The sequence below is a fragment of the Dendropsophus ebraccatus genome, chromosome 13, assembly GCF_027789765.1.
Source record: "Dendropsophus ebraccatus isolate aDenEbr1 chromosome 13, aDenEbr1.pat, whole genome shotgun sequence".
Lineage (NCBI taxonomy): Eukaryota > Metazoa > Chordata > Amphibia > Anura > Hylidae > Dendropsophus > Dendropsophus ebraccatus.
Genome location: NC_091466.1, coordinates 79,899,699 through 79,921,800, shown reverse-complemented (window position 1 = coordinate 79,921,800; position 22,102 = coordinate 79,899,699). Strand labels below are relative to the sequence as shown.

Below are 22,102 nucleotides of genomic sequence, written 5' to 3'. Positions count from 1 at the left end.
GGGCACACATGGTGGTAATGGGGATGGTTATATTGGGGCACACATGGTGGTGTTGGGGATGTGGATGGTTATATTGGGGCACACATTGTGGTGATGGGGATGGTTATATTAAGGCACACATGGTGGTGTTGGTGCTGGGGATGGTTATATTGGGGCACACATGGTGGTGTTGGGGACGGGTTTATTGGAGCACACATGGTGGTGTTGGGGATGGTTATATTGGGGCACACATGGTGGTGATGGGGATGGTTATATTGGAGCACACTTGGTGGTGATGGGGATGGTTATATTGGAGCACACATGGTGGTGTTGGGGATGGTTATATTGGGGCACACATGGTGGTGATGGGGATGGTTATATTGGGGCACACATGGTGGTGCTGGGGATGGTTATATTGGAGCACACATGGTGGTGATGGGGATGGTTATATTGGGGCACACATGGTGGTGATGGGGATGGTTATATTGGGGCACACATGGTGGTCATGGGGATGGTTATATTGGGGCACACATGGTGGTGTTGGGGATGGTTATATTGGTGCACACATGGTGGTGTTGGGGATGGTTATATTGGGGCACACATGGTGGTGTTGGGGATGGTTATATTGGGGCACACATGGTGGTGTTGGGGATGGTTATATTGGAGCACATGGTGGTGTTGGGGATGGTTATATTGGGGCACACATAATGGTGTTGGGGATGGTTATATTGGGGCACACATGGTGGTGTTGGGGATGGTTATATTGGGGCACACATGGTGGTGTTGGTGCTGGGGATGGTTATATTGGGGCACACATGGTGGTGATGGGGATGGTTATATTGGGGCATATATTTTTTTTCGGTCTCTATGGGGCAGATGTTGGGGGCTGGATGGAGTTACTATGGGGCAGATGTTGGAGTGAAGGGGTCACTATGGGGCAGATGTTGGGGTTATTAGGTCACTATGGGGCAGATGTCAGGGTCTGGATCGGGTTATGGGATCACTATGGGGCTGTTGCCGGGGGCTGGAGGGGGCAGATTTTACTTCCTCTCATACAGACCCCTCTTTCCTCTCTCAGAGAACTGAACCCCATTGAGGAGATGATCAAAAAAGACGATGCGGCGGCGCTGAGTGACCTGATGAAATCGGGGAGGAGACTGTGCGAGGCCAATAAGGAGGGCTGGCTGCCGCTGCATGAGGCCGCCTACTACGGCTCCCTGCACTGCCTCCAGCTGCTAGTCAAAGGTTGGAAGCCTATATCTGGTATATTCTGTATGGCTGTCACCACATAGCTGCCTGTCATTGTATGGCTGCCTGTCACTGTGCGGCTGCTCCTTGTCACTGTGCGACTGCCCCCTGTCACTGTGCGGCTGCCCCCTGTCACTACATGGCTCCGTCACTGTGCGGCTGCCCCCTGTCACTACATGGCTCCGTCACTGTGCGGCTGCCCCCTGTCACTACATAGCTCTCTGTCACTGTGCGGCTGCCCCCAGTCTCTACATAGCTCCCTGTCACTGTATACCTGCTGCCCCCCGTCACTGTATACCTGCTGCCCCCCGTCACTGTATACCTGCTGTCTCCCGTCACTGTATACCTGCTGCCCCCTGTCACTACATAGCTCCTTGTCACTGTGCGGCTGCCCCCTGTCACTACATAGCCCCCTGTCACTACATAGCTCCCTGTCACTGTGCGGCTGCCCCCCTGTCACTGTGCGGCTGCCCCCGTCACTACATAGCTCCCTGTCAGTGTGCGGCTGCCCCCCTGTCACTACATAGCTCCCTGTCAGTGTGCGGCTGCCCCCCTGTCACTACATAGCTCCCTGTCAGAGTTCATCTGCCTGTCATTGTGCGGCTGCTGCCCCCTGTCACTGTGTGGCTGCTGCCCCCTGTCACTGTATACCTGCCCCCTGTCAGTGTGTGGCTGCCCCCTGTCAGTGTGTGGCTGCCCCCTGTCAGTGTGTGGCTGCCCCCTGTCAATGTATACCTGCTGCCTCCTGTCACTGTATGGCTGCCCCCTGTCAGTGAGTGGCTGCTGCCTATCACTGTATACCTGCCTGTCACTGTATGGCTTCCGTCTGTCATTGTATACCTGCTGCCCCCTGTCACTGTATACCTGCTGCCTCCTGTCACTGTATACCTGCCTGTCACTGTGCGGCTGCTGCCCCGTCACTGTGCGGCTACCGCCTCCTATCAGTGTGTGGCTGCCCCCTGTCACTGTATACCTGTCTGTCACTGTATACCTGCCTGTCAGTGTGTGGCTGCTGCCTATCACTGTATACCTGCCTGTCACTGTGCGGCTGCCCCCTGTCACTGTGTGGCTGCCCCCTGTAACGTGCAGTAATCCTGGCTCCTCTGTGCAGCCTATCCAGCTGCCATTGACCAGCGGACGTTGCAGGAGGAGACTGCGCTCTATCTCTCCACACTGAAGGGACATCTGGGCTGTATACAGTTCCTGCTGCAATCCGGAGCCGAACCCGACATTGTGAACAAGGCCCGAGAAACCCCGCTGTATAAAGGTAAGATACATATGGCTGCCAGCCCAGAGTTACACAGGCCTGGAGGGGGGTATCCCACATGACAGGCTTAGATACATTATAACTTCTATGTGTTTGCAGCGTGTGAGCGGAAGAACAATGAGGCGGTGAAGATGCTTGTGGAGTACCGGGCGGACGTCAACCACCGCTGTAACCAGGGCTGGACGGCGCTGCACGAGGCGGTGGCCCGGAACGCTCTGGACATCATTGATCTCTTGGTGAAGGGCGGAGCCAAGATTGAAGCCAAGAACTGTTACGGCATCTCGCCCTTATTTGTGGCAGCGCAGAGCGGCCAGCTGGAGGCGCTGCGCTACATTGTCAAATGCGGTAAGTGGCGAGGACACCGCAATGGTGGGAGCTGTATGGATGAACAATCCCTTTAAGTGATGATTTCTTCCTCCCAGGAGCTGACATAAACACCCAGGCCAACGACAGCGCCACCGCCCTCTACGAAGCCTCCAAGAACGGCCACGACGACATTGTAGAGTTCCTTCTGTCCCAAGGAGCCGACGCCAACAAGCAAAATAAAGACGGCTTCTTACCCATCCACATCGCCTCCAAGAAGCGGGACAACGACAAGTGAGTCAGCCCCACCCCCTGACCCCTAACCTCTGCCCCTCTAAGAGTCAGCATGAGGGGAGGGAGATCACACTGACATCTGGCACTGGTGATGCGTACGCTGTCAGGTCTGATGTCATCGCTCAGGAATCTGCCCGACATGGGGGGTCCGCTATTAGTGACGGTATATATCCAGCCCCCACAAGACCAGAGAAGGAGGGAGGGGTATATGTAACATGGAGGGTCCGCCATCAGTGACATATAACGTATATGAGGAGAGGAGGGGTATATGTAACATGGAGGGTCCGCTATCAGTGACATATAACAGTATATGACCAGAGGAGGGAGGGGTATATGTAACATGGAGGGTCCGCCATTAGTGACATATAACAGTATATGACCAGAGGAGGGAGGGGTATATGTAACATGGAGGGTCCGCCATCAGTGACATATAACAGTATATGAGGAGAGGAGGGGGAGGGGTATATGTAACATGGAGGGTCCGCCATCAGTGACATATAACAGTATATGAGGAGGGGAGGGAGGGGTATATGTAACATGGAGGGTCCGCCATTAGTGACATATAACAGTATATGACCAGAGGAGGGAGGGGTATATGTAACATGGAGGGTCCGCCATTAGTGACATATAACAGTATATGACCAGAGGAGGGAGGGGTATATGTAACATGGAGGGTCCGCCATCAGTGACATATAACGTATATGACCAGAGGAGGGAGGGGTATATGTAACATGGAGGGTCCGCCATTAGTGACATATAACAGTATATGACCAGAGGAGGGAGGGGTATATGTAACATGGAGACAGTATAGAGGGTGAAGCCCACCCTGCAGCTTCCCCTGACCTGTATCTTATAACCAGGGATGTAAGGAAGAGGGGTCATATTACTGACTTATTATCTCAGTGATGTCATATTACTGACTTATTATCTCAGTGATGTCATATTACTGCATTATACATATATATTTTTCTTATAATTTAGTATATATCTGGACACACCTCTGCTAATCCCCTTATATTCTGTATATTTTAGCATAGTCTCCATGCTGATCCCTGTGACCAGTCGTGTGCGGGTGAAGCGGAGCGGGATAAGCCCCTTACACATCGCCGCAGAGCGTAACAATGACGACATCTTGGAGGAGCTCATCAACGCCGGCTATGATGTGAACTTCAGCCTGTCCTTTGACCGGGCCCGGCTCTACGAGGACAGGCGCAGCACCGCACTTTACTTTTCTGTTATAAACAACAATATATATGCGACTAGATTGCTGCTGGAAGCCGGAGCCAACCCCAATATCGATATTATCAATCCGCTGCTGATCTCCATACGACATGGCTGTGTAACCACCATGAAGATGCTTCTGGATCATGGGGCAAATATAAACGCATATGTGGCCACTCATCCCACCTCCTTCCCGGCCACCATCATGTTCTCTATGAAGTGTCTCAGCCTGATGAAGTTTATCATGGATCAAGGCTGCGAGGCAGATTCCTGCTTTACTTGTCCATATGGAAGTGGCCCTCATCCCCCCATCCAGGATCAGAGACGAGATGATATACCCCAAGATCATAAACAGCCAAAAATTGTCCAGGTACAAACCACTCCACTTCCCTGTTATTACAAATTGTGGCTTAAAAGGAAATTTCAAGAAAAAATACTTGTGGATAGGGGACAATTGAGAGATCACAAGGGCTCCGACCTCCGAACCTCCCGCCAATTTCCTTATAGCTCCCCAGATTCTGTGTTATGACTAGACCACAGGTACGGCACCTGAACTGTGCCTCTATTCATTCCTATGGAGCTGCCGCAGAGGGAGGAGAACAAGGCTCTTCCAGCTTCCTCAACTCCTATACAGGAAAATAACTACTATAATACTGCCCCTATATACAGGGATATAACTACTATAATACTGCCCCTATATACAGGGATATAACTACTATAATACTGCCCCTATATACAGGGATACAACTACTATAATACTGCTCCTATATACAGGAATATAACTACTATAATACTGCTCCCTATATACAGGAATATAACTACTATAATACTGCTCCTATATACAGGAATATACTAGTATAATACTGCCCCTATATACAGGAATATAACTACTATAATACTGCTCCTATATACAGGAATATACTATAATACTGCCCCTATATACAGGAATATAACTACTATAATACTGCTCCTATATACAGGGATATAACTACTATAATACTGCTCCTATATACAGGGATATAACTACTATAATACTGCTCCCTATATACAGGAATATAACTACTATAATACTGCTCCTATATACAGGGATATACCTACTATAATACTGCTCCTATATACAGGGATATAACTACTATAATACTGCCCCTATATACAGGGATATAACTACTATAATACTGCTCCTATATACAGGAATATAACTACTATAATACTGCTCCTATACACAGGAATATAACTACTATAATACTGCCCCTATATACAGGAATATAACTACTATAATACTGCTCCTATATACAGGAATATAACTACTATAATACTGCTCCTATATACAGGAATATAACTACTATAATACTGCCTCCTATATACAGGAATATAACTACTATAATACTGCTCCTATATACAGGAATATAACTACTACAATACTGCCCCCTATATACAGGGATATAACTACTATAATACTGCTCCTATATACAGGAATATAACTACTATAATACTGCCCCCTATATACAGGGATATAACTACTATAATACTGCTCCTATATACAGGGATATACCTACTATAATACTGCTCCTATATACAAGGATATAACTACTATAATACTGCCCCTATATACAGGGATATAACTACTATAATACTGCTCCCTATATACAGGGATATAACTACTATAATACTGCTCCTATATACAGGAATATAACTACTATAATACTGCTCCTATATACAGGGATATACCTACTATAATACTGCTCCTATATACAGGGATATAACTACTATAATACTGCTCCCTATATACAGGGATATAACACTATAATACTGCCCCCTATATACAGGAATATAACTACTATAATACTGCTCCTATATACAGGGATATAACTACTATAATACTGCTCCTATATACAGGGATATACCTACTATAATACTGCCCCTATATACAGGAATATAACTATTATAATAGTGCACCCTAGCTTTCATGCTGTTGTAGTGTAACGGTACCTCTCAGTGATTTGTTTTTCCTTCCCCTAGTTCTGTGAGATGGTTTCCACCCCGGAGTTGAGTCGCTGGGCCGGCCCCATTATTGATGTGCTCCTGGATTATGTCGGGAACGTTCGCCTCTGTTCTCGATTAATGGAACATCTAGACAGCTACTCAGAATGGGATTGTATTAAGAGAAAAGCAGGTACTGCCCCTTCTACCCCGTACATAAGATGACTCCAGCTGGAGCGGTGTGTTAGAACACTGAGCTGTGTCTGTGGGATTAGGGGTCACCCTTTGGATACCACACATAGAAGCCCATTTTCCCTGGTGGAGGGTGGGATACCACAGATAGGAGCCCATTGTCCCTGGTGGAGGGTGGGATACCACATATAGGAGCCCATTGTCCCTGGTGGGGGGTGGGATACCACAGATAGGAGTCTATTGTCCCTGGTGGAGGGTGGGATACCACATAGAGAAACCCATTGTCCCTGGTGGAGGGTGGAATACCACATATAGGAGCCCATTGTCCCTGGTGGGGGGTGGGATACCACATATAGGAGCCCATTGTCCCTGGTGGGGGGTGGGATACCACAGATAGGAGTCTATTGTCCCTGGTGGAGGGTGGGATACCACATAGAGAAACCCATTGTCCCTGGTGGAGGGTGGAATACCACATATAGGAGCCCATTGTCCCTGGTGGAGGGTGGGATACCACATATAGGAACCCATTGTCCCTGATGGGGGGTGGGATATCACATATAGGAACCCATTGTCCCTGGTGGGGGGTGGGATACCACAGATAGGAGCCCATTGTCCCTGGTGGAGGGTGGGATACCACATAGAGAAACCCATTGTCCCTGGTGGAGGGTGGGATACCACAGATAGGAGCCCATTGTCCCTGGTGGAGGGTGGGATACCACAGATAGGAGCCCATTGTCCCTGGTGGAGGGTGGGATACCACACACAGACATCCATTGTTACATGAGTCGACCCATTTCCTAAATGTTGCTCCTCTGTTCCTCCTCTAGAACCTCCCCGACCACTTACCCACCTGTGCCGTCTGAAGGTGCGGAGTTTGCTGGACAGAAATCGTCTGAATCTGCTGGACACGCTGCCTCTCCCAGGCCGACTCATCCGATACCTGAGTTACGATCACTCCAGTGAGTGCTAGCTGCGGGACGAGAGGTGAGGAGTAAGGGAGAGCCGGCTGCAGAGTCCTGGCAAGCTTTGCCTGGTGTGTAGCTGACCGCTCCTCAGGGGTCGGCCTAAGAAGCCACACCCAACTGAAAGACAATGGCAAGTTACTGAACACGAGACAGATGGTGACCATGGAAGTGTACGGTGGACCCGACTAACTGAGGGATTCACTCTGATGGACTCAGCCCTGGACGTCGCTGCTGTGTGAGGGTGGAGGAGTCACTCAGGACGCGCGCTTCCCACTCTGCTGTGTGAGGGTGGAGGGGTCACTCAGGACGCGCGCTCCCCACTCTGCTGTGTGAGGGTGGAGGGGTCACTCAGGACGCACGCTTCCCACTCTGCTGTGTGAGGGTGGAGGGGTCACTCAGGACGCGCGCTCCTGGCTCTGCTGTGTGAGGGTGGAGGGGTCACTAAGGACGCGCGCTCCCAACTCTGTTGTGTGAGGGGTCACTCAGGACGCGCGCTCTCCACTCTGCTGTGCCACCAGCCACACTCATACTCACACTACATTGTAGGCAGTCGGTGAAGGCTTCATGTTCTGCATCTGCTGTCAGTCTGATGGGGCAGTCTATTGCTCCCTGTTATCAGCCATTCCAGGCAGGAGAGAGGCTGACTATAGTGCTCTGGCCCTGTAAATGTAGATATATGTGTAATCTGGGACTCCGGTGTGGATTACAATAACATTTATTATATTCAGAGTGTTACATTGCTGCAGGTACTGTATAGATGAGGGGGGATAGTCTTTATTAGTCAGATGGATGAATAGTTTAGGGTTATTACTGCCCCCTACTGGTGGTCATCATGCATGTCCCCCTCCTTCACAGAAACTAGGACAGGATGGGCTGAGACCGAGCTTCTTCACACCTCAAAGTGTTTTGTTGTTTCAAAAAACTTTTTTCATAGAGGCACATGATAGAGACATCAGAGATGTTACAGAGACACGATAGAAATGTCATAGAGAAATGTTACCATTATACAGACATAACGCTGGGGAAGCTGTCTGTGTCACAAGTGCTGCAGCCTCCCCTGATGTCTATATATTACATGTTACCATTAGAATAGGGCATTACTCTGGGGGGGAAGCTGTCTGTGTTACCAGTGCTGCAGCCTCCCCTGATGTCTATATAATACATGTTACCATTAGAATAGACATTACTCTGGGGGGGGGGGGGGGGGGGGGGGGGGGAAGCTGTCTGTGTCACTAGTGCTGAAGCCTCCCTTGATGTCTATATATTACATGTTACTATTAGAATAGACATTACACTGGAGGAAGCTGTCTGTGTCACTAGTGCTGCAGCCTCCCCTGATGTCTATATAATACATGTTACCTTTAGAATAGACATTACTCTGGGGGGGGGGGGGGGGGGGGGGGGGGGGGGGGGGGGGGGGGGGGGGGGGGGGGGGGGGGGGGGGGGGGGGGGGGGGGGGGGGGGGGGGGGGGGGGGGGGGGGGGGGGAAGCTGTCTGTGTCACTAGTGCTGAAGCCTCCCCTGATGTCTATATATTACATGTTACTATTAGAATAGACATTACACTGGAGGAAGCTGTATGTGTCGCTAGTGCTGCAGCCTCCCCAATGTCTATATATTACATGTTACCATTAGAATAGACATTACACTGGGGGAGCTGTCTGTGTCACTAGTACTAGTGCTGCAGCCTCCCCTGATATCTTTATATTACATGTTACCATTAGAATAGACATTACGGGGGGGGGGGGGGGGGACGCTGTCTGTGTTACTAGTGCTGCAGCCTCCCCTGATATCTATATATAACATGTTACCATTAGAATAGACATTACGGGGGGACGCTGTCTGTGTTACTAGTGGTGCAGCCTCCCCTGATATCTATATATAACATGTTACCATTTGAATAGACATTACTGTGGGGGGGGGGACGCTGTCTGTGTCACTAGTGCTGCAGCCTCCCCTGATATCTATATATTACATGTTACCATTATAATAGACATTACTCTGGGGGGAGCTGTCTGTGTGACTAGTGTTGCAGTCTCCCCTGATGTCTATAGTACATGTTACTATTAGAATAGACATTACACTGGGAGGAGCTGTCTGTGTCACTAGTGCTGCAGCCTCCCCTGATATCTTTATATTACATGTTACCATTAGAATAGACATTACGGGGGGGACGCTGTCTGTGTTACTAGTGCTGCAGCCTCCCCTGATATCTATAAATAACATGTTACCATTAGAATAGACATTACGGGGGGGACGCTGTCTGTGTTACTAGTGGTGCAGCCTCCCCTGATATCTATATATAACATGTTACCATTAGAATAGACATTACTGTGGGGGGGGGGGGGGGGGGGGGGGGGGGGGACGCTGTCTGTGTTACTAGTGCTGCAGCCTCCCCTGATATCTATATATTACATGTTACCATTATAATAGACATTACTCTGGGGGGAGCTGTCTGTGTGACTAGTGTTGCAGTCTCCCCTGATGTCTATAATACATGTTACTATTAGAATAGATATTACACTGGGGGGAGCTGTCTGTGTCACTAGTGCTAAAGCCTCCCCTGATGTCTATATAATACATGTTACTATTAGAATAGACATTACACTGGGGGGAGCTGTCTGTGTCACTAGTGCTGCAGACTCCCCTGATGTCTCTATAATACATGTTACTATTAGAATAGACATTAAACTGGGGGGGAGCTGTCTGTGTCACTAGTGCAGCAGTCTCCCCTGAGGTCTCTCTAATACATGTTACCATTAGAATAGACATTACACTGGGGGGAGCTCTCTGTGTCACTAGTGCTGCAGCCTCCCTAATGTCTATATAATACATGTTACTATTAGAATAGACATTACACTGGGGGGAGCTATCTGTGTCACTAGTGCTGCAGCCTCCCCTGATGTCTATATATTACATGTTAGCTCCCCCAAAGTAATGTCTATTCTAATGCTAACATGTAATATATAGACATCAGGGGAGGCTGCAGCACTAGTAACACAGACAGCTTCCCCCCCTAGAGTAATGTCTATTCTAATGCTAACATGTAATATATAGACATCAGGAGAGGCTGCAGCACAAGTAACACAGACAGCTTCCCCCCCTAGAGTAATGTCTATTCTAATGGTAACATGTATTATATAGACATCGGGGGAGGCTGCAGCACTAGTGACACAGACAGCTCCCCCAGTGTAATGTCTATTCTAATGCTGTCTGTGTCACTAGTGCTGCAGCCTCCCCCCATGTCTATATAATACATGTTACCATTAGAATAGACATTACTCTAGGGGGGGGAAGCTGTGTGTGTCACTAGTGCTGCAGTCTCCCCCGATGTCTATATATTACATGTTAGCATTAGAATAGACATTATACTGGAGGAAGCTGTATGTGTCGCTAGGGCTGCAGCCTCCCCTTATGTCTAAATATTACATGTTACCATTAGAATAGACATTACTCTGGGGGGGGAAGCTGTCTGTGTTACTAGTGCTGCAGCATCCCCTGATGTCTATATAATACGTTACCATTAGAATAGACATTACACTGGGGGGAGCTGTCTGTGTCACTAGTGCTGCAGCCTCTCCTGATGTCTATATATTACATGTTACCATTAGAATAGACATTACACTGGGGGAGCTGTCTGTGTCACTAGTGCTGCAGCCTCCCCTGATGAGTATATATATATTACATGTTACCATTAGAATAGACATTACACTGGGGGAGCTGTCTGTGTCTCTAGTGCTGCAGCCTCCCCTGATGAGTATATATATATTACATGTTACCATTAGAATAGACATTACACTGGGGGGAGCTGTCTGTGTCACTAGTTCTGCAGCCTCTCCTGATGTCTATATATTACATGTTACCATTAGAATAGACATTACTCTGGGGGGGAAGCTGTCTGTGTCACTAGTGCTGCAGCCTCCCCTGATGAGTATATATATATTACATGTTACCATTAGAATAGACATTACACTGGGGGGAGCTGTCTGTGTCACTAGTTCTGCAGCCTCTCCTGATGTCTATATATTACATGTTACCATTAGAATAGACATTACACTGGGGGAGCTGTCTGTGTCACTAGTGCTGCAGCCTCTCCTGATGTCTATATATTACATGTTACCATTAGAATAGACATTACACTGGGGGAGCTGTCTGTGTCACTAGTGCTGCAGCCTCCCCTGATGAGTATATATATATTACATGTTACCATTAGAATAGATATTACACTGGGGGAGCTGTCTGTGTCACTAGTGCTGCAGCCTCCCCTGATGTCTATATATTACATGTTACCATTAGAATAGACATTACACTGGGGGGAGCTGTCTGTGTTACTAGTGCTGCAGCCTCCCCTGATGTCTATATATTACATGTTACCATTAGAATAGACATTACACTGGGGGGAGCTGTCTGTGTTACTAGTGCTGCAGCCTCCCCTGATGTCTATATATTACATGTTACCATTAGAATAGACATTACACTGGGGGAGCTGTCTGTGTCACTAGTTCTGCAGCTGAACTGCCTCTCTGGTTCCCCCACTCACAGCTGTTCCAGCAGCCACCACCAGTGGGAGCTCTCTGCATGGAGATATGTGAGCGCCCCCTGGTGGAGACTTCAGGCATCCAGCCCCCTGTTCAGGTCCAGATTCCTATCCCTAGGGGGCAGTATAGCACTAGCCGTAGTCTCTCCAGTAGAGGAGCAGGTCATAGTGCTGCTGGCATAACACAGATACTGAGATATCATACAGCAGAAACACTCAGGTTGTCGCTTCCCATCCCCTGCTTCCATCTGCCATCTCCCTTTTCCCCCTCCCATCCCCTGCTCCCATCTGCCATCTCCCTTTTCCCCCTCCCATCCCTCTCCAGTGTTCCCCATTGTGCCAAATCTATCAATAGAGATGTCCGAACCTGAGCGTCCGGTGTCTGAAGAAGTTATATGCCGCCCTAGGGAGTCATGTGACCTCTGGCTGTATCCTGGACTCCCACTATGGTCGTATCCAGCAGGACCCCCTCCACACACACACACACACACACACACACACTATGGCCGTATCCCCCAGGACCCCCCCACTATGGCTGTATCCACCAGGACCCCCCCCCCCCCCACACACACACACTGTGGCCGTATCCACCAGGACCCCCCCCACACTATGACCGTACCCCCAGGCCCTCCACTATGGCCGTATCCACCAGGACTCCCCCCACTATGGCCGTATCCACCAGGACCCCCCACTATGGCCGTAATCCACTAGGACCCCCCCCCCCCCCACTGTGGCCGTATCCACCAGGACTACTCCCCCCCCCCCCCACACTATGGTCGTATCCACCAGGACTACTCCCCCCCACTATGGCCTTTATCCACCAGGACTACTCCCCCCACTATGGCCGTATCCACCAGGACCCCCCCCCCACTATGGCCGTATCCACCAGGACCTCCCCCCACTATGGCCGTATCCACCATAACCCCCCCACTATGGCCGTATCCACCATAACCCCCCCCCCCACTATGGCCGTATCCACCTTAACCCCCCCACTATGGCCGTATCCACCATAACCCCCCCACTATGGCCGTATTCACCATGACCCCCCCCACTATGGCCGTATCCACCAGGACCCCCCCCCCCCACTATGGCCATATCCACCAGAACCCCCCCACTATGGCCGTATTCACAGGACCCCCCACTATGGCCGTATCCACCATAACCCCCCCACTATGGCCGTATCCACCAGGACCCCCCCACTATGGCCGTATCCACCAGGACTCCCCCCCCCCCCCCCCCCCCCACTATGGCCATATCCACCAGAACCCCCCCAATATGGCCATATCCACAGGACCCCCCACTATGGCCGTATCCACCATAACCCCCCCACTATGGCCGTATCCACCAGGATCCCCCACACATACACACACACTGTGGCCGTATCCCCCAGGACCCCCCCCCCCCCCACTATGGCCGTATCCCCCAGGAACCCCCCACAATGGCCGTATCCACCAGGACCTCCCCCCCCCCACTATGGCCGTGCCCCCCCAGGACCCCCCTACTATGGCCGTATCCCCCAGGACCCCCCCCACTATGGCCGTATCCCCCAGGACCCCCCCAACTATGGCCGTATCCCCCAGGACCCCACACACACTATGGCCATATCCACCAGGACCCCCCCCCCCCCTACTATGGCCGTATCCACCAGGACCCCCCCCCTCCACTATGGCCGTATCCACCAGGCCCCTCTACCCACTATGGCCGTATCCACCATAACCCCCCCACTATGGCCGTATCCACCATAACCCCCCCACTATGGCCGTATCCACCATGACCCCCCACTATGGCCGTATCCACCATGACCCCCCCACTATGGCCGTATCCACCAGGACCCCCCACTATGGCCGTATCCACCATGACCCCCCCACTATGGCCGTATCCACCAGGACCCCCCACTATGGCCGTATCCACCAGGACCCCCCCCACTATGGCCGTATCCACCAGGACCCCCCCCCACTATGGCCGTATCCACCAGGACCCCCCCCACTATGGCCGTATCCACCAGGACCCCCCCCCCCCCCCCCACTATGGCCATATCCACCAGAACCCCCCCCACTATGGCCGTATCCACAGGACCCCCCACTATGGCCGTATCCACCATAACCCCCCCACTATGGCCGTATCCACCAGGACTCCCCCCCCCCCCACTATGGCCATATCCACCATAACCCCCCCACTATGGCCATATCCACTAGGACCCCCCCACTATGGCCGTATCCACCAGGACACCCCCCCCCCCACACACACACACACACACTGTGGCCGTATCCCCCAGGACCCCCCCACTATGGCCGTATCCACAGGACCCCCCACTATGGCCGTATCTACCAGGACCCCCCACTATGGCCGTATCTACGAGGACCCCCCAGGGCGCCCTCCACCCGCTTCTGATCACATGCTATGAGTTGGATTCAGAGGCACCTGAGCTGCTGGAGTTTCCCTCATCTCTGGTATCAGCTGCTGCCACCATGTGTCAGGCGTGAGGTACTGCACCTCCTCCATATAGGCTGCAATGTTATTATCCCCGCTCTCACCGTGATGGGCGGCCATCTTTATACTTTTTGAAGTGATTTTGTTTGAAGTGATTGTGTATTTCTTCTGCTTGATTTGCGACAAGCAAAAAGATTCTAAACTTGGCCGGGATTGAATGAGTTAAAATATTCCTCCTGTAAACGTGCAATCATCCGCTAGTATTTCCCCGCGCTGTCGGCCATTTTGGCCTTTGGATACTTTGTCTCTTTTTTTACTGTTTGTTTTTGTACTTTGTTTGTTTACAATCTGATTTGGAATAAATGTTTATAACGTTAGAACGAGCCGCGCAGATTTGTCACATGACCTGGGTCGCCCCTGCCGGGACCATCGGAAACTATGTGCAAACGGCCGAGCATCAAAGAGCGGGAAAGTTTCCCATCTGTTCTGCGTCCTTAATCCACCCGGGGGGCAGGTTCACAGGATCGGCAGAACAACGGCCACTTACTGGAGCTCCACCCACACCCAAAAAACACTGGTCAGGTGCAAACTATTCAACTCCCATGATTCTCTGCTGGGAAACCAATAAATCAACATTTCCTCAATAATTTACCTTAAAGGGGATGTCCAGTTTAGAAATCCCACTGTCATACACTTAAAGGGGAACTCCGGTGAAAATCTTTTTCTTTCAAATCAACTGGTTTTATAAAGTTATATAGATTTGTAAGTAACTTCTATTTACAAATCTCCAGTCTTCCAGTACTTATCAGCTGCTGTATGTCCTGCAGGAAGTGGTGTATTCTCCCCAGTCTGACATAGTAGTCTCTGGTAATGCCGAGTGCAGCTCCAAACCGGATACATGGGAGCAGAAACGCACAATTTAAAGGGGTTGTCCTCCAGCAACAGCGCCCCTCCTCTCCTCAGCTTGTGCAGTATCGCAGCACGTTCCATTAAAGTGAATAGAGCCAAGCTGTAATACCATACACGACCTCAGGACAGGGGCGGTGCTGGTTTTGGAAGAAATAAACTGTGGTTTTCTAATCCTGGAGAACCCCCTATAAACCCTGGGACGGTAACAGATGTAGCAGAGCTGAGTTTGTCTTTTAATTGAAATAAATAGCGATTTGTGTAACCTGAAGTTTTTCCTGGGACTGCTGGGGACCTGCCGCCTTAAAGGGTAGGCCGGAGCCAGGTGTCAGATGACATGGAGGGCTGAGGGCCCGGACCCCCCCATGATGGCAGAAATGCAGTCATTGTGTCGGACCCCCGGCAATCTGACACTGTGGGCAGGGGAGATGTTATTTTCACTCAGAATACCCCTTTAACTACGGAAGTGCTCGTAAGGAGTGATCCCATATGATACTCAGCTCTGCTACATCTGTATATTACATCAATGCAGCAGAACAGCTGTATACATGTGTGTGTGTGTGTGTATATATATATATATATATATATATATATATATACATACATACACACACAATGCAGCAGAGCCGAGTGTGGTAGCGGTCACTGGTGGGGACATCACAATCATAATACCCTAAGGAACAGCTGTATATAATGTAGCAGAGATGAAGTCGCTGTAGCTGTGGAGCAGCAGAGCGGAGTGTGTCAGCCATAAGGAACTCCATGACAATGACAGCTCCGCATTGCTGTGGAATGTAAATGGGATGAGGGCAGAGACCCTTTCAGTGCTGTGTATTGTGGGTGTGGACCCTGCAGCATCCTCAGGGCAAAGGTCAAGAGACGGGATCAGTCACCCATTATTCCTCTAATTCAGGGTTTCCCAACCGGTGACAAGCACAAGACTTACAGTTCTGCAACAGCCACAAAGCTCAAACTTACTAGAAAGCAAAGTCACCCTGAAGGATCCCAGGAAAGTTGGGTGACCACCCCTGGAGGAGCTACAATGGCGGCCATGACCCAGCCACCCCTGAACCAAAACCCTTATTCTGGGTTTTTAAAGGGAAACTCTGACAAAAATATTTTTCTTTAAAGTCAACCGGTGTCAGAAATTTATATAGTTTTGTAATTTACTTCTATTTAATCTCCAGTCTTTCAGTACTTATCATCTGCTGTATGTCCTGCAGTAAGTAGTATATTCTCTCCAGTCTGACACAGTGCTCTCTGCTGCCACCTCTGTCCATGTCAGGAACTGTCCAGAGCAGCAGCAAATCCCCATAGAAAACCTCTCCTGCTCTGGACAGTTCCTGACATGGACAGAGGTGGCAGCAGAGAGCACTGTGTCAGACTGGAGAGAATACACCACCCTGCAGGACATACAGCAGATGATAAGTACCTGAAATTTTTAAACAGAAGTAAATTACAAATCTATATAACTTTCTGGCTGATTTAAAAGAAAAATATTTTTGCCAGAGTTCCCCTTCAAGGAATCATAGAAGCGAAATCTCAAAAATAATCAAAACCAACTTTTAAAAAAATCTCTAAAATCTCGTCCCTCCATGCGCAAAATGCAGCTAAAAAGAAAACCAGCTGTTTCATTTATTACAGCGTTTACAACGTGACACCTTCCAGATCGACAGACATTACAGACAAAATATTTACAAGAATTGTACAAAATTTTTACAAAAATTTCAGGTTTTTCCTTGGCGACCATACAGATGACTAAAGACTCCGCCCAATCGCCCGCATATCGCCAGCTAAAGTCGCTGAATCGGTAAGAAAATCTTTATCCAAAAACTTTTTCAAAAAGTTGGAGAATTGAATGTGTGAAAATATTGGGTGCGGGTGATTGGCTTAAAGGGGTAAAAACATTTCTCTATACAGAAAATGTGCCTGGATGCAGTGACGGGGAGGGGGCAGCACTGAGACCCTCTGCCCCATTGTTCTCAGCTGTAAGTATGACGCATAGGACCACCGGACCGACGCCGTCCTCCAGTCACCACTCCAGGGAATCAGGACGTCGCCTTCCAGAGTCCCTTTAAGTTATAATTTGGTAAGAATTGGGTAAGCAGTATTTTTTGTTCTTCCTGAACGTTGCAGGTCACCGCGACCGATTGGTCTCCACTATAAATATCCATAGGATCCATAGTCAGATATAGCCAAAGACGTTGAAGATGGAGGGCGGCACGGCCGGCTTGGTCGGGATGGGCTTGAGGACCACGTGTCTGTAGAGTCTCTGCCCAGAATCTTTACACAAGTGCTGGATCTCCAGAGTGGGCACGCTGGTATTCTTACTCCATAGTGCCAGGGTGGTGAAGGGGTCGGGGTGGAGTCCCTGCTGGTACACCACCTGCTGTCCATGGTACAGAAGGGGGCAGCACGTGCAGGCGCTCAGCCGCTCACTGAAGGAGGACATAGGGGGCGCCTTCTCTCCTGGGGGGTGGGCGCACAGGACGTTGGCTTTCTCCGGGATTTGAACGTTTTTCCCTTTTTTACTCTGGCAGGCAGGAAGTGAGGGGTCCGCTCTGTATAGGAGTCCGGAGGGGCACGGCATGTCCAGGAGGGCGCTGGAGGACCGGGGTTCTTCCCAAAAAGATGCCGGCAGCTGTCGTTTCCTCATGGGCAGCTGCCTCCCGGCATCCACACTGTTCTCCTGGGAGCAGACCTCCCCCATGATGCCCTCCTCTGCCCCCTCCACCCTGTCGCTCAGCCCCTTACTATGCGGCCGCTCCCCCAGCCCCTTCCTTAGGTCCCGGCCGGCGGGGTGACATCGCGGCAGCCTGGAATACTTCTGGGAGAACCGCTTCAGCTGCTTCTGCAGATATTTCCTGTGATCCACCGATCTCCTGCACGGGGCCGACTTGTCCAGAGCCGCCTTGATGTCACATGATGCCAAGTTGACGAAATTCAGCAATGTCTTGACCTCATTGTCGGATGCCATGGCCGAGCAAGCACAAAACGGCCATTAAAATGGTAAAAAAAAAATGATTCCCAAAGTCAAAGGATCTGAAAAAAAATGTAAAAAAAAATGGGATCAAGTAATAGAAAGAGTAATTTATGGAGATCTATACAATCTATCCACCGGAGGAGGAGGAGGATGATGAGGATGATGGATCCAGGAGTGCTGATCATGATGGAGTCAGTAGTAGTGGTGATGATGATGATGATGATGATGATGATGATGGATCAGGTAGTGGTGATGATGATGATGGAGTCAGTAGTAGTGGTGATGATGATGGAGTCAGTAGTAGTAATGATGATGATGATGGAGTCAGTAGTAGTAATGATGATGATGATGGAGTCAGTAGTAGTGATGATGATGATGGAGTCAGTAGTAGTGATGATGATGATGGAGTCAGTAGTAGTGGTGATGATGATGGATCAGGTAGTAGTGATGAGAATGATGATGGAGTCAGTAGTAGTGATGATGATGATGGAGTCAGTAGTAGTAATGATGATGATGATGGAGTCAGTAGTAGTGATGATGATGATGGAGTCAGTAGTAGTGATGATGATGATGATGGAGTCAGTAGTAGTGATGATGATGGAGTCAGTAGTAGTGATGATAATGATGATGGAGTCAGTAGTAGTGATGATGATGGATGAGGTAGTAGTTATGATGATGGAGTCAGTAGTAGTGATGATGATGATGATAGTCAGTAGTAGTGATGATGATGATGATGATGGAGTCAGTAGTAGTGATGATGATGGAGTCAGTAGTAGTGATGATAATGATGATGGAGTCAGTAGTAGTGATGATGATGGATGAGGTAGTAGTTATGATGATGGAGTCAGTAGTAGTGATGATGATGGAGTCAGTAGTAGTGATGATGATGATGATGGAGTCAGTAGTAGTGATGATAATGATGATGGAGTCAGTAGTAGTGATGATGATGATGATAGAGTCAGATGTAGTGATGATGATGATGATGATGATGATGATGATGATGATGATGATGATGATGGAGTCAGTTGTAGTGATGATGATGATGATGATGGAGTCAGTAGTAGTGGTGATGATGATGATGGAGTCAGTAGTAGTGATGATGATGATGATGATGGAGTCAGTTGTAGTGATGATGATGATGGAGTCAGTAGTAGTGGTGGTGATGATGATGATGATGGAGTCAGTAGTAGTGGTGATGATGGATGAGGTAGTAGTTATGATGATGGAGTCAGTAGTAGTGATGATGATGATGATAGTCAGTAGTAGTGATGATGATGATGATGATGGAGTCAGTAGTAGTGATGATGATGGAGTCAGTAGTAGTGATGATAATGATGATGGAGTCAGTAGTAGTGATGATGATGGATGAGGTAGTAGTTATGATGATGGAGTCAGTAGTAGTGATGATGATGATAGTCAGTAGTAGTGATGATGATGATGATGATGATGGAGTCAGTAGTAGTGATGATGATGGAGTCAGTAGTAGTGATGATAATGATGATGGAGTCAGTAGTAGTGATGATGATGATGATAGAGTCAGATGTAGTGATGATGATGATGATGATGGAGTCAGTTGTAGTGATGATGATGATGATGATGGAGTCAGTAGTAGTGGTGATGATGGAGTCAGTTGTAGTGATGATGATGATGGAGTCAGTAGTAGTGGTGATGATGATGATGGAGTCAGTAGTAGTGATGATGATGATGGAGTCAGTAGTAGTGATGATGATGATGATGATGATGGAGTCAGTTGTAGTGATGATGATGATGGAGTCAGTAGTAGTGGTGATGATGGGGGGGGGTAACATCCTCCTTTCTGTCACACAACTTAGAAGTTTTTCCTAAGTAAAAAAAACAACCAAATAACTGGTTACAGTGGACTGTGGCGGTGGCCGTGTTGGCGTTCCCCGACTCTTCCGCATCCAGTCTCATCAATCACAGCTTCCAGTTTCCCAATAATCATCACACATCAGCATCAATCTCCCGATATCCGTCAGGTCTGGATTCTCTAAAGTGACACAAAGTTCCCGAGGAGCCTGCGACTCCTCCATCATCCATCCCTGGGACCCCTCCCCTACTTACTGTAGCCCCCAGTCCTCCTGTCTGGCAGCCGCCACGCGGGATCATCCGCTTACGGGCCGCAGTGTGAATGATGCCAAACAGAGCTCGGGCAGGAAAGTGAATGAATCCTCATAGTTAGGGGCGACTCCGTCCACCAATCAGATCCCTCCGACCAAACACAAAGCCCTTCAATTAGGCATTAGTCTGCCCTTTCCCACATTTTTCCCCATCTCCCATTGTCGCCATGGGGACAGCCACAAAAAGGGCCACAAATAAATGCGCGGAGTCCTGGGCGTCTTCTGCCGGTGTCGTCCTGACAATGCCGGGTGAGAGGGGACGGCCGGACGCCCCCTCCAACGTCTGGGAGGCTGAAGGCGACCAGAGCTGAATGAGAGGGGACAATGGCAGAATTAGAGGAGCCGGGCCGCCCCTCGCTGACCGGGGGTCTTCTCTGCCCCCTTGTTTTGTCTCTTTTGGATGGAGGGTGATGTCAGCAAGGTAAGAATGAGAGAAATCCCTGAGGAGATGCGGCATAGCCATGGAAAGCCGCTTTAGGAGCTGAAGAATCTTGTCTTTATGTTTGCCCCCACAATTGAGCGGCACAAAGGCTGAATTACCCATTCAGAGCGGCGGCACAAAGCCTCCGGAGCTGGAAGCGCTCTTACATTTGTCCTCAAACACTGGAGACTTAAATCGAGTCGTCATGATGGAGAATGGCCGAGACAAAGCCCAGAGAATTACCATCAGCAAACATTTTCCTCTGTCACATTCCCGGGTCTCCATAGCGCCCAGAGACGGCCGCACAATGGCCACAAGTTTCCACCCTCCAGGCCTGTCACCCGGCCAACCACCCCGCTTAACCCCCCAGCTGCCGGCGGACAGGAGAGAGCCGGGAAGGGCCCGGAGGGCGACTAATGGAGAGCGACAATACGGGCCATTTAGGCAAACAGACAAATCCCATTGAGAGCGGCAAATTACTGTCCATTATAGAGAGAGACAGACCGGGGCGCTCTCCTAAGAGAGAGAGAGACCGGGGCGCTCTCCTAAGAGAGACAGACCGAGGCGCTCTCCTAAGAGAGAGAGAGACCGGGGCGCTCTCCTAAGAGAGACAGACCGAGGCGCTCTCCTAAGAGAGAGACAGACCGGGGCGCTCTCCTAAGAGAGAGAGAGACCGGGGCGCTCTCCTAAGAGAGAGAGAGAGACCGGGGCGCTCTCCTAAGAGAGAGAGAGAGACCGGGGCGCTCTCCTAAGAGAGACAGACCGAGGCGCTCTCCTAAGAGAGAGACAGACCGGGGCGCTCTCCTAAGAGAGAGAGAGACCGGGGCGCTCTCCTAAGAGAGAGAGAGAGACCGGGGCGCTCTCCTAAGAGAGAGAGAGAGACCGGGGCGCTCTCCTAAGAGAGAGAGAGACCGGGGCGCTCTCCTAAGAGAGAGAGAGACCGAGGCGCTCTCCTAAGAGAGAGAGAGACCGAGGCGCTCTCCTAAGAGAGAGAGACCAGGGGGCTCTCCTAAGAGAGAGAGACCGGGGCGCTCTCCTAAGAGAGACAGACCGGGGCGCTCTCCTAAGAGAGACAGACCAGGGCGCTCTCCTAAGAGAGACAGACCGGGGCGCTCTCCTAAGAGAGACAGACCGGGGCGCTCTCCTAAGAGAGACAGACCGGGGCGCTCTCCTAAGAGAGACAGACCGGGGCGCTCTCCTAAGAGAGACAGAGAGAGAGACAGACGGGGGCGCTCTCCT

The 22,102-nt window shown here is 49.9% G+C and overlaps 2 protein-coding genes across 11 annotated transcripts in view; one reads left to right on the top strand and one right to left on the bottom strand.

The window, feature by feature from the left end:
• Nucleotides 1-8,656, top strand: part of ASB2 (ankyrin repeat and SOCS box containing 2) — a 58,704-nt gene extending 50,048 nt beyond the window's left edge. For all 4 annotated transcript variants that reach the window (XM_069950347.1, XM_069950346.1, XM_069950349.1 and 1 more), the window contains exons 4-10: nucleotides 1,058-1,224; nucleotides 2,339-2,494; nucleotides 2,594-2,839; nucleotides 2,917-3,091; nucleotides 4,124-4,682; nucleotides 6,332-6,485; nucleotides 7,312-8,656. In XM_069950347.1, coding sequence (XP_069806448.1) covers nucleotides 1,058-1,224; nucleotides 2,339-2,494; nucleotides 2,594-2,839; nucleotides 2,917-3,091; nucleotides 4,124-4,682; nucleotides 6,332-6,485; nucleotides 7,312-7,454 — 1,600 coding nt within the window. In that variant the 3' untranslated portion in view covers nucleotides 7,455-8,656. The remainder of the gene's footprint in view (nucleotides 1-1,057; nucleotides 1,225-2,338; nucleotides 2,495-2,593; nucleotides 2,840-2,916; nucleotides 3,092-4,123; nucleotides 4,683-6,331; nucleotides 6,486-7,311) is intronic.
• Nucleotides 8,657-17,030: 8,374 nt separating this feature from the next.
• The window catches only part of FAM181A (family with sequence similarity 181 member A), a 97,135-nt gene continuing 92,063 nt past the window's right edge, over nucleotides 17,031-22,102 (bottom strand). For all 7 annotated transcript variants that reach the window (XM_069951057.1, XM_069951055.1, XM_069951060.1 and 4 more), the window contains one exon: nucleotides 17,031-18,363. In XM_069951057.1, coding sequence (XP_069807158.1) covers nucleotides 17,507-18,298 — 792 coding nt within the window. In that variant the 5' untranslated portion in view covers nucleotides 18,299-18,363 and the 3' untranslated portion in view covers nucleotides 17,031-17,506. The remainder of the gene's footprint in view (nucleotides 18,364-22,102) is intronic.